This window comes from Leuciscus leuciscus, assembly GCF_965113295.1.
Source record: "Leuciscus leuciscus genome assembly, chromosome: 2".
Lineage (NCBI taxonomy): Eukaryota > Metazoa > Chordata > Actinopteri > Cypriniformes > Leuciscidae > Leuciscus > Leuciscus leuciscus.
In genome coordinates, this window is record NC_138726.1 from 35,928,022 (window position 1) to 35,949,030 (window position 21,009).

A 21,009-nucleotide genomic window follows, 5' to 3' on the forward strand; every position below is an offset into this window, starting at 1 on the left:
TTACATTTAATCATTTAGCAGATGCTTTTATCCAAAGCAATATCCAACAATAGGGAAACAATATGTAAGTGCTGTGACTAATCCTAGTTAGTCTATCATAGTACATGTAGCAAGTTTTTTTTTAACAAATATAAAATAAATAGATGTACAGAATAGTATAGTAAGTGTTAGTAGTTATTGGTGAAGTATTGACGAAATAGATAATGGTCTTCTTTAGATGATGGACACATCTTTAGCCGTTTTTTGAAAGTGAGTTAGGCAGGTCATTCCACCAGCAGGGAACACTCCAGGTAAAGATCAGTGAAAGTGATTTTGTGCCTCTTTGGGATGGCACCACAAGACACCCTTTACTTGCAGAACGCAAGCTTCTGGAGGGCATATAAGTTTGAAGTGGTGAGAATGAGATTAGGTATTGGGGTGCAGAGCCAGTGGTCGTTCTATAGGCAAATGACAGCGCCTTGAATTTGATGTTAGCGGCTATAGGCAACCCGTACAAATTGATGAGGAGAGGTGTTACGTACAGTACACTCTCTTCGGCTTGTTAAAGATCACTCTTGCTGCAGTATTCTGGATCAGTTGCAGAGGTTTGACAGTGCATGCTGGAAGGCCTGCTAAGAGAGCATTACATTAGTCCCGTCTGGATCGAACTAGAGCTTGGACAAGGAGTTGTGTTGCATGCTCCGATAGGAAGGGCCTGATCTAGAGCAGATTTTGCAGTTACATTAACATATTAAAGGCCCAGGTATTCTTCTTTTTCCACATTCCGCTCTGTCTAGTACATTATTGAGAGCGCAAGCCCTTAAAAGTATACTCTATTGACCCTGAACATGGTTAGACGTATTTGGTGCATGCACACTACCTTGTGGACCTTTGTGTTTGAGCGTTAAAATTATTTGCTGATGATGAAAATTACATTACGAAGCCTTTGCGGGCTGGAGCCGAATGCAGGCAAGGGAAATATACTTTTGGCTTAACAGTGAATGAACCAGCATTCCAGAGGGTTTAAAAGCAGTATTTTTGTTAAAGGAATGTTTATTTTTTATCTGTACAGTTCTTTTGTGCGAATATTTTTCATATGGATGAACTTACCGGTTATGTGTTACAGATGTGTGGGTGAAGTTTGCATTGAAGTTTAGAGTGGTTTACTGATAGGTGTATATCACATCCTTTTCTAGTGTCTTTTTGTGAATCATGCATAAGCTTACTTCTCCATGACAAAACAGTTTGAATAAAACTTTGCACAGATAAGAGTAGGAAGTGATTCTGTCAAACCTTTTTTTGTTAACATGTACAATAAAACTGTTTTTTGACTATACTCTGAAAATAGCATGTTTTTATATTGTATATTTTGTTAACTGAAAGTTGAAGTTGACTTTTTGTGGTATATGTAGTAATTAACTTTATGCCACAAATGCTGTCAGTAGAGCTTAACATGTTTTGATGTCTGAACCCATTTTTTTAAATCTCAGAGCATTGAAGCTCATATTGTACTTGATTGATGTGACTCATCAGTATGTTTTGCTGCAGCTTTTGGAGGTTATCTGAGTGAAGTGGTTAATGAGAACACTCCTCCTCGGACGGAGAATGACGGTTTGGAGGTGATGGTGGGGAAGAAGAAAGGAATTCAAGGACATTATAACTCCTGCTACCTGGACTCTACGCTGTTCTGGTGAACACACACGCACACAGACAGACAGACAGACATGTTGGTAGTCCAGTGAGGACATTCATAACATTTATGGAGTAATGAGCTAATGACATTTCCTAGCCCCTAACCCTAAACCTACCCTAAAAAACTTTATGCATTTTTACGTTTTTAATAAATAATTATTTAGAATGTTTATTTAGCTTTTTGAATTACAAGGACAACGGCATGTGCTTATAATGTAGGGGCTGTGGCCTGAAACCTAAATACACACTACAATATAAGGATGGTCCTCATAATGTAGGTCAAATCAGTACACTACACACACACACACACACACACACACACACACATACTGACTTAGACACAAGTGTTTAATATCTCTGTATCTCCATGATATCTACACAGAGACTTAAAAGTATATTACTTTACGCATTACATATTACATTTGTTTGACATGCAATGCATAGAAGATGCTTAACAGATTATAAACTAATATATAATGTTACATTTGTAAGTATTTCTCTGTCTCTCTCTGTATGTCAGTTTATTCTCTTTTAGTTCTGTGTTGGATACAGTACTCTTAAGGCCAAGATCCAAGACTGATGTAGAATATTACAAAGAGACTCAAGAGTTACTGCGCACAGAAATAGTCAACCCACTACGAATGTGAGTGAAACACAGTTTATTACCACACATTATTTGGCTGCTTCATCTCTATTAGCCAATATAATATTGTGCATCTAAATAGTCATCCAAATTCTCTTTTACCTATTCTCTGTGACAATCTTTTATTAATCTGTGTTCATGTGTATTTTTTAGACATGGCTACGTGTGCGCCACTAAAATCATGAAACTTAGAAGGATATTGGAGAAAGTGGAGGCGGCGTCAGGATTCACTTCAGAAGAGAAGGGTGAGAAAAGTCTCATGTTTCATGTCACTGTAGAAGAAATGTATTGATACTGCCCTCTGTAGGTGCAAACAGAAAATGATTTTCACTCTAAAAATTACAGCGTTTTATTCAGCAGTTGATTTATTTTCATTTTGAGCATCTGCAATATTGAGGAACAACACAAATAGAGAATTAATTATTAGAGGTTTATCCACATGATTTTTTACAGGAAATGTTGATACTACATTGTATTGTTTGGAAAACAGTACTCTATACTTACGGTTCTCGCGAGAGCACAAGTTGAATTTGCTCAGCGAGTTTACTCTGGCGTCGAGTAATGATGCTCATTAAATATGCCCTTGTATCCGAGCTGCACCAATCACATCGGGTTATCTGATATAGGCGGGCCAGAGGCGAGCTAAACAGATGACGACAGCGCTGTGACGTCGAAGTCATTAGTAAACATTGCAAGATGGCTATGGATGAACACCGGTTGTTTGAAACGGCTTTGGTTGCTACAATGAATGAGTTAGACTTGGCTTTTTATCTAAAAGAGGAACAGAAGACGGCGCTCGAATCGTTCCTTTGCGAGATGGGCGTTTTTGCTGTTTTGCCGACCGGATACGGCAAGAGTCTTATCTACCAGTTAGCTCCGCTGGAAGCTAAGGGGGCTTATTGTTGTGATTGGTCGTAGTGTTATCCAATTGCGTGTGCAGTGAGATTTTCAAATGCATGCTTGGTGCTGCCCCTCGAGCTGGCCGATTTTCATTTGTCGATGCCAGACCATTAATATTTCAGATTTAGGTCTGGATTTCCAGGCTAACTCTATACTACAAAATATGAAGAAATAATGTTTTCAGTTACACAATACGACTGCAAAACTATATCAGACCTGTCATAATATTGTTATATGACATCTTGTTCTTAGATGTTAAAACATAAAACATAATATAGTATCCCCTCAAAAACTGTTATTATTATACCAAGTGGTTTGGGAATGGATTTTTCCCATTTACTTTTATTGAGTACATCCTGCTGTTTTTGGGAACATTGTGCTTCCATACTGAAACACAGGTGGCACAGTTATGTCCACTTTGTGCTTTTATGAAGCTATCACACACAGCCCTGTTATGACACACAGAACATTACATTCTTTGTACAAGCAGAGTAAAAAAAATTTTTTACAGATAAAGTCATTAATTTTAAGGATGCTATTTTCTTTTTGTTTTCAAAACCTAGTTTTTCATCAAAACACACATGATCTATAGCACCAAAAATGTATTAAATGCTAAATATTTATTTTACTGCATCTTTAAATTATGTGGGACCTCAATGGGATATATATTAAACACCTAAAAAAATATATTTTATTTTATTAAGGTCTGCATATTAACGACAAATAATTAATAGATTAATTGTTTTAAGTTATTTCACATTTTGATTTGTATGGTGTGAATTGAAATAAGTTATTCTCTCTGTTCAGATCCTGAGGAGTTCCTCAACATCCTGTTTCATCACATCCTGAGAGTCGACCCTCTTCTCAAACTTCGGTGCGCCTCTCACACACCCTTCAACTCCATGCTAGAATCAGCATATTTGGGAACTCAACAAAGCTAGTATTAAAAAGTGGTGTTTCTATCTTTTATCTTATCTTTTGCAGGTCTGCAGGGCAGAAGGTTCAGGACTGTTACTTCTATCAAATCTTTATGGACAAGAAAGATAAAGTTATGGTGCCAACCAGCCAGCAACTTCTGGAGTGGTCCTTCATCAACAGTGATCTAAAATTTGCAGAGGTATGTACACATGCTCTGTATCATTGATAACCATATACAGTCAAATAAAAAATTATTCAGACACCAGATATCATTTCTGATATTTTTTTACTAGTGGGTGCAGGATACTATAGTTCATTTATTTAAGTGAGGATAGCAAAATAAAGTAAACTGTGACATATTATACCCAAAAATTCTTCATACAGTGGACTACCAGTAAAATGTATACAAATTTGAGACCAAATATTATTCAGACACTTTGACCTGACCATGTTTTGCTTAAAGTGTTTTTTCTTTAATTGCGAATGCGACCTTTTGACATCACAGACTGAACAAAATTAAGCATTGCTTTGTAACTGGTTGACCTAAATTGGTAGTATCTAATTGTGTACTCAAATTTAACAGATGACAGTTGACAGCTATTCAACCTAATTCATTTGTGAGACAGTCTAACAGAAGGATGGCCAAAACCAGTGAAATATCAACTGATTTGATAGTTCTTGTTATATTTGATTACCATTTTCGAAACTATAGCGAATAAAATGTGATAATGTGAGAAATGTTGAAGGTGTCTGAATAAATTTTGGTTTGACTGTAGTTAGTGGAGAGGCCACTTTTACTTTCATATTTTATTGTTCTTTACAATATCTTAATAAAAATCTTTTACATTTAAAAAAAAAAAAAATCTTACTGACCCCAAATTTTTGAATGGTAGAGTAATTGTTAAATCAATTTGAAATACTATTTCTGATCTTTTACATTTATACTGCACATTATATGACTACTACTATTATTCATTTATAAATTTGATGTTGAATTTCTCCAAATAAGCACATAGAACAATCACAAAATTAAAAGAGAAAGATGCATTCAGAGGAGACTTTACACATCCAAATATTGTTGCTTAGGACAAATGAAGGGGGCTGTCATGTTCTTGTCTGTTTGTTTCTGTCCAGGCCCCTTCTTGCCTTATAATTCAGATGCCTCGCTTTGGGAAGGACTTTAAGATGTTTAATAAGATCTTCCCTTCTTTGGAGCTTGACATCACAGATCTATTAGATGACAGTGAGTCAGTTCAATAACTGAATGGATTGCAGTTATTTGAATAAAATTCCACATACCAAAGTTATGAATCTGTGTTTGAGATAAAGAACTCATTTTATAGTAATGTATCATTCTAGCTGTGCTCTGTGTTTTCAGTGTTTAAAGGAAAACGGTATAACAAATGTTTTTGCCAGCCCCTAGAGAATGTCGAATCTGTGGTTGTTTGGCTCTTTACGAGTGCAGAGAGTGCTACGAAGATTGTGACATCACACCAGGAAAGATAAAGCAGTTCTGTGAAAAGTGCAATACACAGGTAGGACACACACACAGATTATGCACATTTAAGCACAAAGGTGCTCTTCTAGCTCTCATCTTGTCTGCAATACCTTTGATATCCACTAGATGGAGGCTTTTCCAAATAAATCATTGTTCAAATGCATTTACCTAAGTTCAGACAACTATAACAATTCCTGACAGTGGTTAAATATAGATTAATGTGCATATATGTGTGTACCTGTTTTTTCCGAATATTTGACACTGAATATGTGTTCACTTCCTGGACCTTTAGGTACATCTGCACCCACGGCGTAAGTCTCATCGGTATGTTAAGTTATCTGTCCCTAAAGAGCTTCAGGAGTCAGTGTGGAGGCAGGGATCTTACCCTCACCAGCAGATGGAGCTGTTTGCCGTGCTCTGCATTGAGACAAGCCACTATGTCGCCTTTGTCAAATACGGATCCGCAGACTCGGCCTGGCTGTTCTTCGATAGTATGGCTGACCGCGATGGTACAGAGGACTTATAAACCTTTTTTGTGTTATTGTTTTTATTATTTTTTATTGAACTTTCACTCATTTTTGAGTCACAATAATAAGTTGATGCACCATTCTTACCTTTTATTGAATTTACTGTCTCTAACTCTTTATTTTTTTCTTTTTTTACTCATTTTCTCTGTTTTTGGTGGCAGGTGGTCAGAACGGGTTTAACATCCCACAGGTGTCTCCGTGCCCAGAAGTAGGGGCCTACCTGAAGATGACCCCAGAGGAACTCCATGCGCTGGACCCCAAGAACATCCAGGGCTATGCACGCAGACTTCTCTGTGACGCCTATATGTGCATGTACCAGAGTCCTACCATGAGCCTCTATAAATAGAGAGGGAGAAATAAAGACGGACGGAAAGGTAGGAAAGAAAATGGCCGAGAAGGAGAGAGATTATGGAACGAGGGAACAAAGGGGCTGTGGTGAAGAGAGAATGAGGAAGAAAAAAAGAAGAAAAGTGCCCAGGAAGACGCACTCAAGATTGAATATTCCATGTCCAGTTGCCTCATCCTCTCTTCTGCATCTCTGTAAATACCGCAGGGTAAATACGGCCATATGAGTGAAGGCGAGATCAAGAGAATGAAGGAAAAAGCCTATTTGCACTGTGTGGGAGCGTATGTGTTTGTGTGTTTGTTGAAGTGTTGTTGTTTTCTCTGATTTGTGCCGTCTTTGACTGAGCTCAAGCTCTTGAGTGTTCGGAGTGGCGTTTTTGCTACATGGAGAGAATCCACGATCTTTCCAGCCCTTTCCAGCATATCGCAGACACTCACTCACCTGATGGCTTAACATTCTCCTCCTCCCGCCAGAACTGACCCCTCCAAACGGCAACATACTCTACCCCTGTAAATAAAGCCTTGGATGAAGGACCAAAACGAGATGTCTCCCTTCCGTCTGAATGCTTCCACTCATCAATGTCCCGTTTTAATGCACTGCAGCATCCAGCATTAATCATAGTTCAGACGGACTGTGTGTGGTCCCTGTTTTTTGCCTTTATATTTTGCTGTGAAGTCTTTGTCAGGTGTGTTCACATACATAAAGCCCTCGACTGCCATGCACTGGTCCGACGAATGAGGTGATTAAGCACACAATTTTTTTTGTCATGAAGAATAATATAATTGAGCTTTTTCTTGTTGAATTAGGAGTTATTTCATTTTTATTATAATATTTTTTTTATATATAAATATAGATATTATGTTTGTTTTTTTAAATATCAAAAAATAATAGCAGCTCCCCAGGCCATGCTCTCGAAGTGGTAAAAATATCAGTACGTTACTTATTACAGATACAAGTAAATTTTTGCAAGTATTATGATAACATTATGATATTCAAAAAGTTATAGTTTTGCAGTCAAGGACAAGAAGCTGATTCAAATTCCTGTTTGTAAATGCCATGCTCTGGTTTGAGTGTTCACTGCTGAGGTTGAATGGGCAAGAGCTGTCTCATGCTATACTGCAGCACTGTTGGCAAATTTGCAGTAACACTGTTCATCGAAATACTGGTTTGATGTACCATGCACACTTTACCTATGGGTTACTGGATTGTTTACACAGCCTGGTTATAACTGAAGAGCTATGAAAAGAAACATGCACTGGGATTGTTTTTTAATCTCTGCTAATGTAACCGTACACTATGGGAGAGATTCTCCGTGAGCGGCTGTAATGGGAGAAAGGATGACGACTGGTGTACTTGTAAAATGAAGCCAGGTGGACTTTATTATCTCTGTGCTGTTCACCTAAATGTTAACTAAATTAAAACGCCATTTTGAAAACAGCTCTTTGTGGTAATGGCTGCACTGCTTTTGATTTGCTCATTTGGGATTATATCTGGTAAAAAGTTTTTTTTTTTTTTTTTTTAAATAGAAGTGAAGACAAGCAAGAGGAAGGAGTGCAGTTTGTGTGTGTATGTGAAGTGGATATTTACCTTGAAAAGTTGACAGATGTGCCACCAAGCTGTGAGAATCTCTGTCTTCGCATGTCACCGAGATGCGTGCAGCATTTGTGCTTTGATGCCAACAGTGTTTTCATCTGCCACGTGTGTGAAAGTGTGTTTGTAGACTGTCTTCTGCAGGCAGGCAGGAGAGGTGTGTTTGGATGTCCATTGCCTTCAGTGTTGTCATAAGTCTGCAAGTGTTTGTGTGGGGATTTGTCTACTGCCAGCGGTGCTGCTGCTTTCACCTGTCACCTCTGTGGATCTCATTAACATGGTGTCACGGCCGGGGCATGATGTGGTCTCGAAAGCAAACACACCAATGCTGGACAGATGGGGCTGATGTGTAGTGAAGGCTCAGCAACTGGACACACACACACACACACACACACCCCACATTGAGTCCCCGCCCCTGGTGACCTCGTATGGTCATGGCCATTACATGTTCAGTTGTACCAGTAGATGTAGCCATATACATTTCAGGGTTATTTTAATGTGCCCTTGTTATGGTGTAATTACACAAATAAGTACTGAGTAATTCATTAAAAGCACGTACTTACTATAGGTTAAGGGGTTAGTTTAGTGTTAGTTGCTAGTAATTATCGATAATTTACTCTTGTTACAATAGTAATCTAACTTGTAACAAGGACACATTAAAATAAAGTGTTTTTTGTCAACTGTGCATTTGGAAACTCATAATTAAGTCTGTTGGAGTTTATAAATGGTTTCTCACAAATAAAAATGTACACTCCACTTAAAGGGATAGTTCACTTTGAAATTAAATTTTGGTATGTTTTAGCTTACCTCAAGGGCATCCAAGATGTAGGTGTCTTTTTTTCCGCAGTAGTTTCAATTTTGATATTTTTAGGTCAAACCGTTCTTGTCTGTCAGTCATATAATGCAGGTCGATGGTCACTGTCTCAAAGAGCATGCACAGAGTCCAAATTAAAACAATTCCCCGTCGTCCAAATTAAACAATTCCCCATCGTAAGTACACATTGATGGCCTAAGACACGAAACGAGCGGTTTGTGTGAGAAAACGAACAGTTTTTATATCGTTTTTACCTACTGCGAAACCGTAGCCAAGGCGACATCTATTGTATATATCTATACCCGCCCGCGCTCTCAGATCACTTGGCCGTGGCTGATCAAAAACGATAAAAAAACTGTTTGTTTTCTCACACAAACCGCTCGTTTCGTGTCTTAGGCCATCAATGTGTACTTACGATGGGGAATTGTTTTAATTTGGACTCTGTGCATGCTGTTTGAGACAAGTGACCATAGACCTGCATTATATGACTGACAGACAAGAACGGTTTGACCTAAAAATATCAAAATTGAAACTACTGCGGAAAAAAAGACACCTACATCTTGGATGCCCTTGAGGTAAGCTAAAACATACCAAAATTTAATTTCAAAGTGAACTATCCCTTTAAGCAACTCCAACAGTCCTTTTAGTCTTGTTGTTTCACGTCCATTTCAAGCCTGCGAACTGCACAATTGTCATTCTAGTATCTGTCGTCTTCACAACAGCTGGCTCACAATGCTCTCTTGTAGCTTTATGCTGTGGCATATGCCTGCTGTGTGCCACGTGCTAATTTACCCTACGCTGGCGCTACCTGACCAGATGGAGAACAGTATTGCCATTCTCACCATTAGACTATTGCCTTGGGGGGTGAATGTCAAATAAAATCAAAGCATATGGTTTCCTTCTCTGTCAACTTTGATTCTGACAAACAGAAGATCTGCTGTTGTTAGAGGTGTACTCTCCCGATGATAGTTCAGGAATATAACGATTGGTTTTAATGTGTGCTTTTGCTTTGCGGACTCAAAAAATAATTTTTGCTGCTTGTTCAATAAGCTAACAACACAATTCTTGAACATTTTATTTAACTTAACTTTATTTTGTGCAATCCACTTAAATTTGTAAAACAGAAGTTTACTTAACCCCTTAAGACATTATTAGAGTTGCTTTTGTGACATACACAAAAGTAGACTCATAACTCCAAAACTATAGCAAGGAGTCAAAAGGTAGGTATTGTTTGATAGAAAACTTTTTCAATTTAAAAAAAAAAAAAAAAAAAAATCATTACATTTGGACATTATCATGCTGAGAAACTGCTGATAAAAGCTATGATAAAAAAAATATTTTACATATCTTTCTTGTTTGACATGCAATAACCCAGGAAGGAAATTAAGTAGGAGGATAATCATTTTTTGGTAAAGTGTCCCTGCATATAAGCTGCATCTGGATCAAATTTAGTGGTGATAGCAATAAAGGTGCACTGTGTAATTTTTAGCGGCATCTAGTGGTGAGGTTGCGAATTGCAACCAACAGAAGTTATGGTGGCCAACAGAAAAAGATATTGTCGTCTGAGACAGCAGAGAGTAGCCAGTTAATCAATGAGGTTTCTTCACAAAGATAAAATAAGAAATTAGGTTTATGTGATTATTCAGTTAAACAATATGATAGTGCGAATATTATTGTTACTTGTTCATCATTGTGTCAGTTTAGCTAGCTTATTTGCACGAAGAACTACATGGTGACGAAACCCGCTTGTCCGTTAAGGGCTACTGTAGACACATGTCGGCGCATTTCAATGTAAGGGGACCACTGTGTATGTTGATAGAAATGGCTCATTCCATGGTAATAAAAACATAACGGTTCATTATGTATAGGTATGATATTGCATTCCTCCTAAATATTACACAGTGCACCTTTAAGTAATCAAAAGTTACATCCTTTGTAACCTTTTTGTTTAGCCCTTGACACTACCTAATTGGCATTTTTAAAATGGTTGTTCCTCGTTATCGATGAATTTTGGACTCATTTCAGTTGGGAGCATCCACTGTAAGTATAGCCTAATGTGTCATTTTCTACTATCTGTGCATGTTTAATGAAGTTACGAGCGAAAGCGCCCATGAAAGCTACATTTTTACATAAAGCTATTTGTTTTTAGTTAGCGCCTGTGGAGTTTTTTTTGTCCTATTGTGAGAATCTGCTGTAATATCATGGTTTTTTTTTTTTCACGATCATGAATTTACGAGCGAAAACGTGACAAATTTCGCATACATAGCCTATGGGGCTTGCGAGCTTCAGGTACAAAAATTTGCCCCAAACAATTACGCTTTTTGTATTCTACTCCGTGAGACCTTTTTTTTTTTTTTTATCGGCAAATTATTCCGCATTTAGGAGAGTAGGCCTAACACTTCGGGTAAAAGGGGTTAATCCGTTTATGTTGGGACTAACATTACATGAAAAAAAAAATGTGTTGCTATTAACTGAAAATGGTTAATGATTTCTAATTTCCAGCATGCTTTGCATGGGAATTAATGGTTTTGCATATAGCCTCAGTTGCCACCACAACTTCTGGTGCAGCGCAGTTAATGGAAATTATGCGAAAATTACGCCCAAAATTAAATCTTGAGGAAGTGTCCCAACAGAACAGGGGTGCGTTTCCCGAGAGCATCGTTAGCCAACTATGGTCGCAAGTTCCGTCGTTATCAGCATAGTTCAACGATTTGGTGTTTCCCGAAACCATCGTTCCAACGAACGTTCGCAAACAGCATCGCAAACTTGTGTGGTTGGAACGACAGCTCTCGAGCTGTGGTTAGAAGCATAGTTTCTAGTTTACATTAGATGTAGACTGAATAAATCCTTATCTTTAGCTAAATAAGCAAGCTGACATTCAGTACAACCCGTGTTATTTATTTAGAATACATACAAATGTAATTTACGTCTTTTAGTTTGTCAAGAGATTTAAAGCACCGTTTTTGAAGACTGCGCATGTGCTAACGTGCTCTACTATGTAAGAACGAGCCAAATATTGGGCTTGTTCGACTTCATGCAGCTCTGCGCAGAACGATCGGCGGCTGACTTGAAGCAGTGCATGCCGGTTAGAAATTTTGTCCGACTTGATACAGCGCCGACGCCACGTGACTGTGACGTATGGCATCAAAGTACCGCGAGAGCGTTTCGAGAGTAGCCGGAGAACTCAGCCAGCGCAGCTTCTCAAGAGCGGCTGCACTGGGCTGCAGGAGGGCTGATGACGACACAGCTGTTCCACGATTGGCCGGATTCACCGCATGACAACGATCACGTGTGTTTCGTGTTTATTCGAACACCTTTAGTTCCTCTAATGCTCTCAAATCAGTTTATTATAACAGTGAACACTCTTTTCATGTCGTTGTCATGTTATATTGTGTCATGTTTATCAAATTAAAACTGCTTAAAAAACGTAGACTCCACTTCATTGATAGTTGCTTATGTTGAACTTTATTCTTGTTCAAACAGACGCTGTATGAAGCAGTACATAAAGTATTGAATGAACATGTCTCATGAAATGAAACATCTGTGTATTATTTGGCAAATATTGCATTTATTTCACTGCAGCTGTGGTAAAGTATGCAAACACCACGTGAGCGGTCACTACGGGAACCAGAAAGTGTCCGACTTCACGTCTCCGTTTGCAGCTCCTCCCCGCCTGCACGCGGCTACTCTCGCCGATCGGTTACATCCAGCCGCAGCCGATGTCGAACACACCTATTGACTGGTAATAAAGCAAAACAACTGAGAAAAATTAGAAATGGTCTTCAGATGCCATGTCTTTAACTTATATGACAAAATCTAGCGTCATATTCGATCTCAAACAGATTAATTATTAGTCCACCACGTGCGAGACGTCATAAACCAACGTGGTTGAACGATACTTTGCGACATACGAACTGTGCATTTGTTGAATAAAGTGTCTTAAAAAAAACAAAAAAACAAAAAAACTTTGCGACATACGGTTTCGGGAAACAGTCGTGACTAGCTAGTTGATTTCTTCAACGATGCATCGTACTATGGTAGTTAAGCAGCCAGGGTTGCCAGGGCGGTTTTGCAATCTATTTTGCGGGCAAAAATGGGTTTGGGCGGGTGGATAAAAATTGGGCTGGTTTCGGATCAGATCGGCGGTTTTTGTTGCCGAAACACCGGCACTTCAGATCCTTATTCCTGCGACCCAATGTTCAGCAGGCAGCATGCAGTCTCACTCACACACACACACACATACACACACACTACAACTCTGGCTGACGTGCCCCTATAACCTCACAACAGACACTCCCTCCCACTACCTTAAAGTGACGCACGCCGGCACCGCCCGCCCCTCAAAAAAAAAGAGTAGATTGCGGGGTTTTCAAACTTAGGTAGCTGTCAATGCGGTTCATGACCTGTTCATGACACTCTTTGTTGGTCAGCGGCAGCGCCAACACAGATTTGAATATGATTTTGTCAAAGGTTTAATAGACAAACGGAATGGAATAAGATCGCGTGGGTGTTTGAATCGAGATCACAGACTTTTAAAGATGAATCGTGCAGCTCTGTAATGACACATTTCATCCTCTATTGAATCGAAAGTGGCAAACTTCTGTCAACCTCATCTATAAGCAAGGGCAAAAATAAAGCAATTTAATTTGAATTAATATCTGTAATATTCTGTAATAAAAAAATAAAAAAATCGATTTTAAAATCATTACAAATTATTTTATTTTATTTTAAAACGCGATATCTAGGTGAATCGATTTTTTCTCCCAGCCCTAATATGCATGTTTCATGTTGCCATTTGAAATAACTGAAATGTTAAAGTGGGTTATTTTTTATGTCCATATCTACTCGATGTTTTTATGTTACTGAATGCTTTTGTTCCAAGCGACTTTTAGTGACAATAAACAGACTCATTGATAGCCTAAGTTGATCGCATTATTTTCCGTAACATGAGCTTATAGTTTAATAGTAGGCCTAGAATAGTCTGACTGAAGTCGTTGTAGCCTACCTTTGCGTTCATTTAATTGAATATTGTTTCTAAAATCGGATAGGCTAAGTCGAAAAATGGGTCATTTTAAAGCTTGTTAATGATTTCAGTGTTTTTAAACGAGAAACAAGCCACACAAAAAAATTGGGCGATTTTTTTGCGCATTCTCGCGGTTTTTGACGAGGTTTTGGGCTGGCACCTCGCTGGCACCTGGCAACCCTGTAAGCAGCGAGTTACGTCGTTGTTCGGGAAACGCACCCCTGAACAGCATTAAGACGATCGACCTTCACGCTAAAGGTATTCAAAGTTTCTGGAAAACTATCTTATGTATCAATGTATTAAAATGTTATGCTTACTCTAATAAATAATATTGAATATAGGCCTACATAAGGAAAAAAAGTAATAATTGACGTGGGTTAGCTTTGCATTATTTTTCAATAATTCAACAGATTCAATTATTCTACTTATACCACAGCTACTTTAAGACATTGTTTGCGTTTTATTTCAAGACATTTGTCAGGTTTTTGTCCTTAAAGTGCTCGTGTGTGTGTGTAGAACTACCCCAAGCCTCTCTTGCTAATTTCAAAACATCGTTTTAGAGCTAGTAACTTGGTCACCGTAGCTGCAGCATTAGTGCTTTGAAGCTTCTGAGCTGCTGCCTTCTTGACACAAAGATAAAGTAGGCCTATGTTGAAAATGAATGAAAAGAGATTCAAGAAGCAAATATCACTTCATGTCTTTCTTAACACTCCGTGTGAATATGCATCTTTCACAGGTTGGCCTTCAGCTTTGCCTATATCTGGTTTTCCATAGTGCACATGCCTATAATCTGTGCACTCAGCATGGAAATATACAAACATTGGCTGTGATTTGACAATTGTTTACTGATTCAATGTCTTGTTCTTCAGCTTTACTGCTAGTTATTTGAAATTCACTCCTTGAGCTGTTCCTCCTCATGTTCCCAAGGGAAAACATCCATGCAAACCTGTGAGAGGGAGAGAGAAAGTAAATGTTTAAACCTACTCAGACAACAGGAAAACAGTGATTTCCAGCAGTAAAGATGAAAGGGAATCTCGAGACAGAGCAATTTAAAGCCAATCAGTACTAACCCAATATAAACCCAGAGAATCACTTTAACTTCATCCTAACAGCAGCTTTTATTGGCCGTCTTCAAAGCTCAAAAACTAGAGCAGGTAATGCTGGGATGATGACTGATGATAGCATTACCTCTTCTTATTCACCCTTCTTTAAACAATCTCTTTGATAAAGTTTCATCTCAAGCTCTTAATGATCATCTTGATGCCTGTGATCAAACTTAGATCAGACTTTGTCATTTTAGTTGTAAAACACAGTCTTCACTAATCAAAGGGAAATTTATAGAGGTTTAATACGAACTGCAAAAGGTGTGAGAGATGGGAGAAAAATACACATTGTTGAAATACATGTTGGTGTGTATCTGTGTAGTCATTAATGAGCTGTGTAGCAGATGCTGCAGTTTGCTCTGAAGAACAGGTGTTGCAGAGCTACATATGCAGCGTGCATGTGTAAAATATTTAAGCTTATAACAGGCATCACACACACTTACACACAGTGGCATGTGTAAGGTGCTAAAAGCAGTTAGCATCGGCGTGCAACTTGTGGCAGGACTGGTGTGTTTGACTGCACACCTGTGCACTTTTTATTTTCTCTTCTTTCCTTTCATCTGTCTCTAACACTGCATTATTTACAGGTGCTTACTAGGACACAAGGACTGTGTTACTTACAGTACACTTACAGTAAATTCAGGTTTCATCAAATATATCCTTCCAACTGCTAGTGTTTATTTAATAGTAGTAAATAGTGAATCAGTGTGAGTGAATTGCATATCTCTATATACCCCACATACACTTCCTTTTTAAAGGGGTCCTATTATGCTTTAACACTTTTTCAACTTTAGTTGTGTGTAATGTTGCTGTTTGAGCATAAAAAAGATCTGCAAGTTTACAAAGCTCAAAGTCCACTCCAAAGGGAGATATTTTATTTTACAGAATCCCCTTTTCAAGAACTACAACGAATGACTCGTTTGGAGTCACTACAACACAATTTGAATATGAAGTCACAATGTTACTCATTTAAATAATCCGCGCCCACAGAATACGCGAAAAAAGGGGACGAGGCCTGGTTGAGAGACACTAAAGAGACACTGCTTTTTTCCAAAACTCATTTGTTTGACCTTCCTAAAGGCCCTTTCACACTGGACGCGATTTTGACGCACGAATCATTCGCGCGATGGTTTTATTTTTCGATCAGCTGTTTGTGTAATGAGTGCTTCCACACCGAATGCGAATGCGCAGCGGCGAAAAAACGACTTTTATTTTATTCGCTTCGATGTCGATTTTTTTTTACTTTTGCGGCGACAGAATAGGCTTCAGCCAATCACATACTACAAGGACAACGATTTGAAAGACAATGTGTGGCGTAGCATTGCCAACCAACTCGGTTATCTTGACTGTGAGTTTGTTGTGTGATAGTTTTAGTCATATAGTCCTGTGCTGTGTAGGCTAGCAGGCCAAACTACATTTGGGATAGAAAGCTAACACTATTAGCTTTCTATCCCAGAGATAGAGACAGAGACCGTGTTTACTTTGAACACGTAACAAAATGTAGTGAGACTATTTAGGGCTGCTTTTAGTAGGCCTATACTATACATTCTTTGTGTGATATCTACAGTTTCTAGTCGAATGATTTTTAACTTACTTACTTCGTGTGTTACATGTAATGTGTAGTTACATTACAAAACGCACTGTGTTTAGTTGAAGACGCAAAAAAAAAAAAAAAAAACCTGTGCACATACTCCCCTTCAGACTCTCTGTTCTGTAAGATTGGGTGCACCCAAAACCTTCTTTTCTGTCTTTTAAATAAAATGAAAAGCTCGTCTTCACTGGATGCTATGATGACTATGACTGGATGATGATGATGATGAAGTGTCCATTTTTTCTCAGCTGTCGGCGCGATTCGCGCGAAAGTTTTGGAATGTTGAAGCTCTCTGAACGTCACAGACGTCGCAAATTCGCGTCGCGGCTGATGTGAATGGTTTTGATGCGAACTATTCGCACACGAACTATTCGCTTTTTCGTAGCCCTGCCAAGAGAAATCTGAATCATTCCCTTCTGAAACTTGCAGAGACGGAGAGTGTGAGTAGGAGGTGTCCATGAGCTAGGAGCAGGAGAAACTTTTGCTAGGTATTCTGATTCATTATTTTGTCATTTTGCCTCCACGTCCCCCCGATTGCCGCGAGCTTCTCCTCCTGTATACTGTAATTTCTCTACTGTGCGACAAAGAGTCGGGTGGTTATGATGCAATCGTTAGCCTATTTTTACAAAAACTGCTTCTACGGGGCCATAACGTAAGATACAAGGTAATGGAGCCTTTTATACATTTTCGTGTTTCTTTAGAAATAAATAATGGACAAATGGAGTCTTTAAACGCCTCAGATGTAAAGTTATTCGCTGTCAAAGTGACGCCAAAATGAATGGGAGTCAATGGCATGCTAACAGCAGGTGAGGGTCTGCTAATCAATGGCGGCGCCTGGGGAAGCTTCAGTTTTTTCCGAAACATTTGCCCCCTGTTAAATATGCCCCTCGATCTGAGCTGCACCAATCACATCGGGTTATCTGATATAGGCGGGCCAGAGGCAAACTAAACAGATGACGACAGCGCTGTGATGTCGAAGTCAAGTCAAGTTTATTTGTATAGCGCTTTTCACAATACAGATTGTATCAATTTAAAGCAGCTTCACAGTATTACATTTAAATAATACAACAAAGTTTGTTTCAAGAGGAATTTATTGATTGATAAAATTAAATTAAATATCCCCAAAATATCCCCAACTGAGCAAGCCAAAGGCAACAGTGGCAAGGAACCGAAAAACTCCATCAAGTGACCTAATGGTGTCCTAAAACTCCATCAGGTGACCTAATGGAAAAAAAAAAAAAAACCTTGGGAGAACCCAGGCTCAGTCGGGGGCCAGTTCTCCTCTGGCATTTATGAGATAGAGGCCGGATTGTAGTTTGAACTGTAGGATTATATGAATGCCTGGCTGAAGAGATGCGACTTTAATCTAGTTTTAAACTGGGAGAGCGAGTCTGAGCAACGAACAGTATCAGGAAGTCATTAGTAAACATTGCAAGATGGCTATGGATGAACACCAGTTGTAACTTTGAAATGTCTTTGGCCGCTACAATGAATGAGTTAGACTTGGCTTTTTATCTAAAAGAGCAACAGAAGACGGCGCTCAAATCGTTCCTTTGCGAGAAGGGCGTTTTTGCTGTTTTGCCGACCGGATATTTTTAATGTTATGACCAACACATTTTTTGTTCATCCTTCAAAGATTGTCCTAAAACAAAAAATTTTAAGATGTAGGAAAACTCTTATTTAAACACTTATATATATAAAAAAAATATATATAAAAAAAACCATTGTAAACAGTAGGATGCTTATTGGCTATTTTCACTCCCTAACATACATTTTTTCACTCGTTTTGCTTTTAAATTAATATTAAGACATTATGAATGATAGCCTAATAATTAAAGTTAATTTCATCTCCACACTAAATTAAGCTTATTGCTTTATTGTCAGCCCCAGTGCTACCAGATATTTTCTGTAGAACTCAGTGGCTCCGGTGCTGCTGCCCTCAGATGTTAGTCTGGAGCCTGTGAACTTAAAATAAAACTGCACATTGTAATATCTGTACGTTAAGTCTATCTATTATTAAAGAATTTGTCAGTATTACAGTTGTTTTGGGGGAAATTTGAATAATTGCATTGCAAGCTGATTTAAGGTGTGTGTGCCTCTAAATTTTCTGCTTGCGCTCCTAAAATTTTCAGTCGGGCTACAGCGCTCCTAGTAAAAAAAGTTAGTCTGGAGCCTGCACATTATAACCCCAACTTTTATCAGTGTGCTGCACATTTTATGGAGAACAGCTTGTTTTCTGTTGCTTTTGTAAGCTCTCGCTTTTGTAAGACGGTTCACCGCTCCTTAGGAAAAGGGATAGTTCACTTTGAAATTCATTTTTGGTATGTTTTAGCTTACCTCAAGGGCATCCAAGATGTAGGTGTCTTTTTTTCCGCGGTAGTTTCAATTTTGATATTTTTAGGTCAAACCGTTCTTGTCTGTCAGTCATATAATGCAGGTCTATGGTCACGGTCTCAAAACACAAGCACAGAGTCCAAATTAAAACAATTCCCCGTCGTCCAAATTAAACAATTCCCCATCGTAAGTACACATTGATGGCCTGAGACACGAAACGAGCGGTTTGTGTGAGAAAACGAACAGTATTATATCGTTTTTACCTCTTATACGCAGACATGTCCGAGTGATCTGATCTGACGTGTACGCAGACTGGTGCATACTAGATGTCGCCTTAAAGACATTCGTTCCAATGAACTGCCGTAGACAAAGCGACATCTAGTGTATATATATCTATGCACCAGTCTGCGTACACGTCACACACCAGGATGCGCGAGCGCCCTCAGATCACTTGGACGTGGCTGCGTATAAGACCTAAAAACTATATAAATACTGTTCGTTTTCTCACACAAACCGCTCGTTTCGTGTCTCAGGCCATCAATGTGTACTTACGATGGGGAATTGTTTAATTTGGACGACGGGGAATTGTTTTAATTTGGACTCTGTGCTTGTGTTTTGAGACCGTGACCATAGACCTGCATAATATGACTGACAGACAAGAACGGTTTGACCTAAAAATATAAAAATTGAAACTACTGCGGAAAAAAAGACACCTACATCTTGGATGCCCTTGAGGTAAGCTAAAACATACCAAAAATGAATTTCAAAGTGAACTATCCCTTTAGGAAAATTAACCATTGTTTTGTGATCAATCGACTGTTTGTATTACCTTAGTTTTCCGACAAATACCATGATTAAATGGTTGATAACATTGTATCTATAATGTATAATACAATTACAAAAAACATACCACTCTGAAATGTCCTGGTAAATCCATGCTTGCAAAGTCTGTGCATGAAATCTGTTCTGCACGACCCTTCTGTTCATTAATATTGTCAGGATCTGAATCAGGCTTAAATTGGTTTGAAATTACCTTAATATTTACACTAGAGAAGAACTCGCAGTAATGGAGGGGCGGGATGTTTCCAGTACACTCGCTAAGCACTGCCAATCACAATACACTGGGCCAGCTAACCAATCACAGCACATTTCGTATTTTGGAAGGAAGGGTTTAATCGAAATCAGAGCAGAAGAGACTTTGTTTTAAACCACACAAAACCTTGTATTAGCATTTAAAAATTAGCATTACTAAAAAATGGGATAAAGAACTATAAAGACTTATTTTTTATGCTTTTTGATTTTTTCTGTTTCTGGTTGTTATAGAGTTAATTTTTAGTGTAAATGTGAAAATGGCTGACATATTAAGGATGTATTTTTTTAACTATTTTTTTAATTATTATTATTTATTTTTTTCTATAGTTTTTTTTCTATTGTCTTTTTGTCATTGTATTGTTTTCTGTATTACCTTTGTTGGCTTGTCCTTTTTCTGTTGTATATTGCTCTCTTCTAAAAATAATAATAATAAAAAAAAACAACCTTGTATTGACCCCAAACTTATAAACGGTAGTGTACGTATAGAATATTTTATTTCAAAGGGATCCAATGGCCCTAATGTGGCAGACTTTTCTCATGGCAAATATTTAAGGCCCTTGCATCACAATAAAACTTTAACACACTAATTCATAATATAAGGAAACCTTATACTATGGATTAGTGTAAACCCTCTATATATGAATCGTATAACTAGTATGAGTTCTCTATATGTGTGAATTTAGCAGATGAATGCAGTGCAGTATCTAGCATGCAGAAGAGGACCACCACACAGGGCCTGCAGAGGAAGACTGAATGTGAGAACAGGAGCCTCATCGCCATGCAGATGACACGAGTCTATCCCTCGACTCTAAGGTAAAACTCATAAAGAGTGCTTGTACACACACAATAGCATCTTCTTCCTGTGCTGGCAGTTCTATTGTGCTATATGGCAAGAGGCCACGCAGAGTGCAATTATTCGTTTGTGATACATCCTTTTTTCCTGTCATTCCCGTTGTGGT

At 38.4% G+C, this 21,009-nt stretch overlaps 1 protein-coding gene and 1 long non-coding RNA gene across 3 annotated transcripts in view; both read left to right on the forward strand.

Annotated features, from left to right (window-relative positions):
• The window catches only part of cyld (cylindromatosis (turban tumor syndrome)), a 36,947-nt gene extending 29,007 nt beyond the window's left edge, over positions 1–7,940 (forward strand). For both annotated transcript variants that reach the window (XM_082161138.1, XM_082161139.1), the window contains 9 exons: positions 1,528–1,669; positions 2,192–2,314; positions 2,468–2,559; positions 4,022–4,088; positions 4,199–4,331; positions 5,267–5,375; positions 5,549–5,667; positions 5,923–6,139; positions 6,319–7,940. In XM_082161138.1, coding sequence (XP_082017264.1) covers positions 1,528–1,669; positions 2,192–2,314; positions 2,468–2,559; positions 4,022–4,088; positions 4,199–4,331; positions 5,267–5,375; positions 5,549–5,667; positions 5,923–6,139; positions 6,319–6,503 — 1,187 coding nt within the window. In that variant the 3' untranslated portion in view covers positions 6,504–7,940. The remainder of the gene's footprint in view (positions 1–1,527; positions 1,670–2,191; positions 2,315–2,467; positions 2,560–4,021; positions 4,089–4,198; positions 4,332–5,266; positions 5,376–5,548; positions 5,668–5,922; positions 6,140–6,318) is intronic.
• A 12,794-nt stretch (positions 7,941–20,734) lies between these two features.
• The window catches only part of LOC309492276, a 61,100-nt gene continuing 60,825 nt past the window's right edge, over positions 20,735–21,009 (forward strand). The window contains exon 1 of the long non-coding RNA XR_014203493.1: positions 20,735–20,863. This is a non-coding gene — a long non-coding RNA (uncharacterized lncRNA). The remainder of the gene's footprint in view (positions 20,864–21,009) is intronic.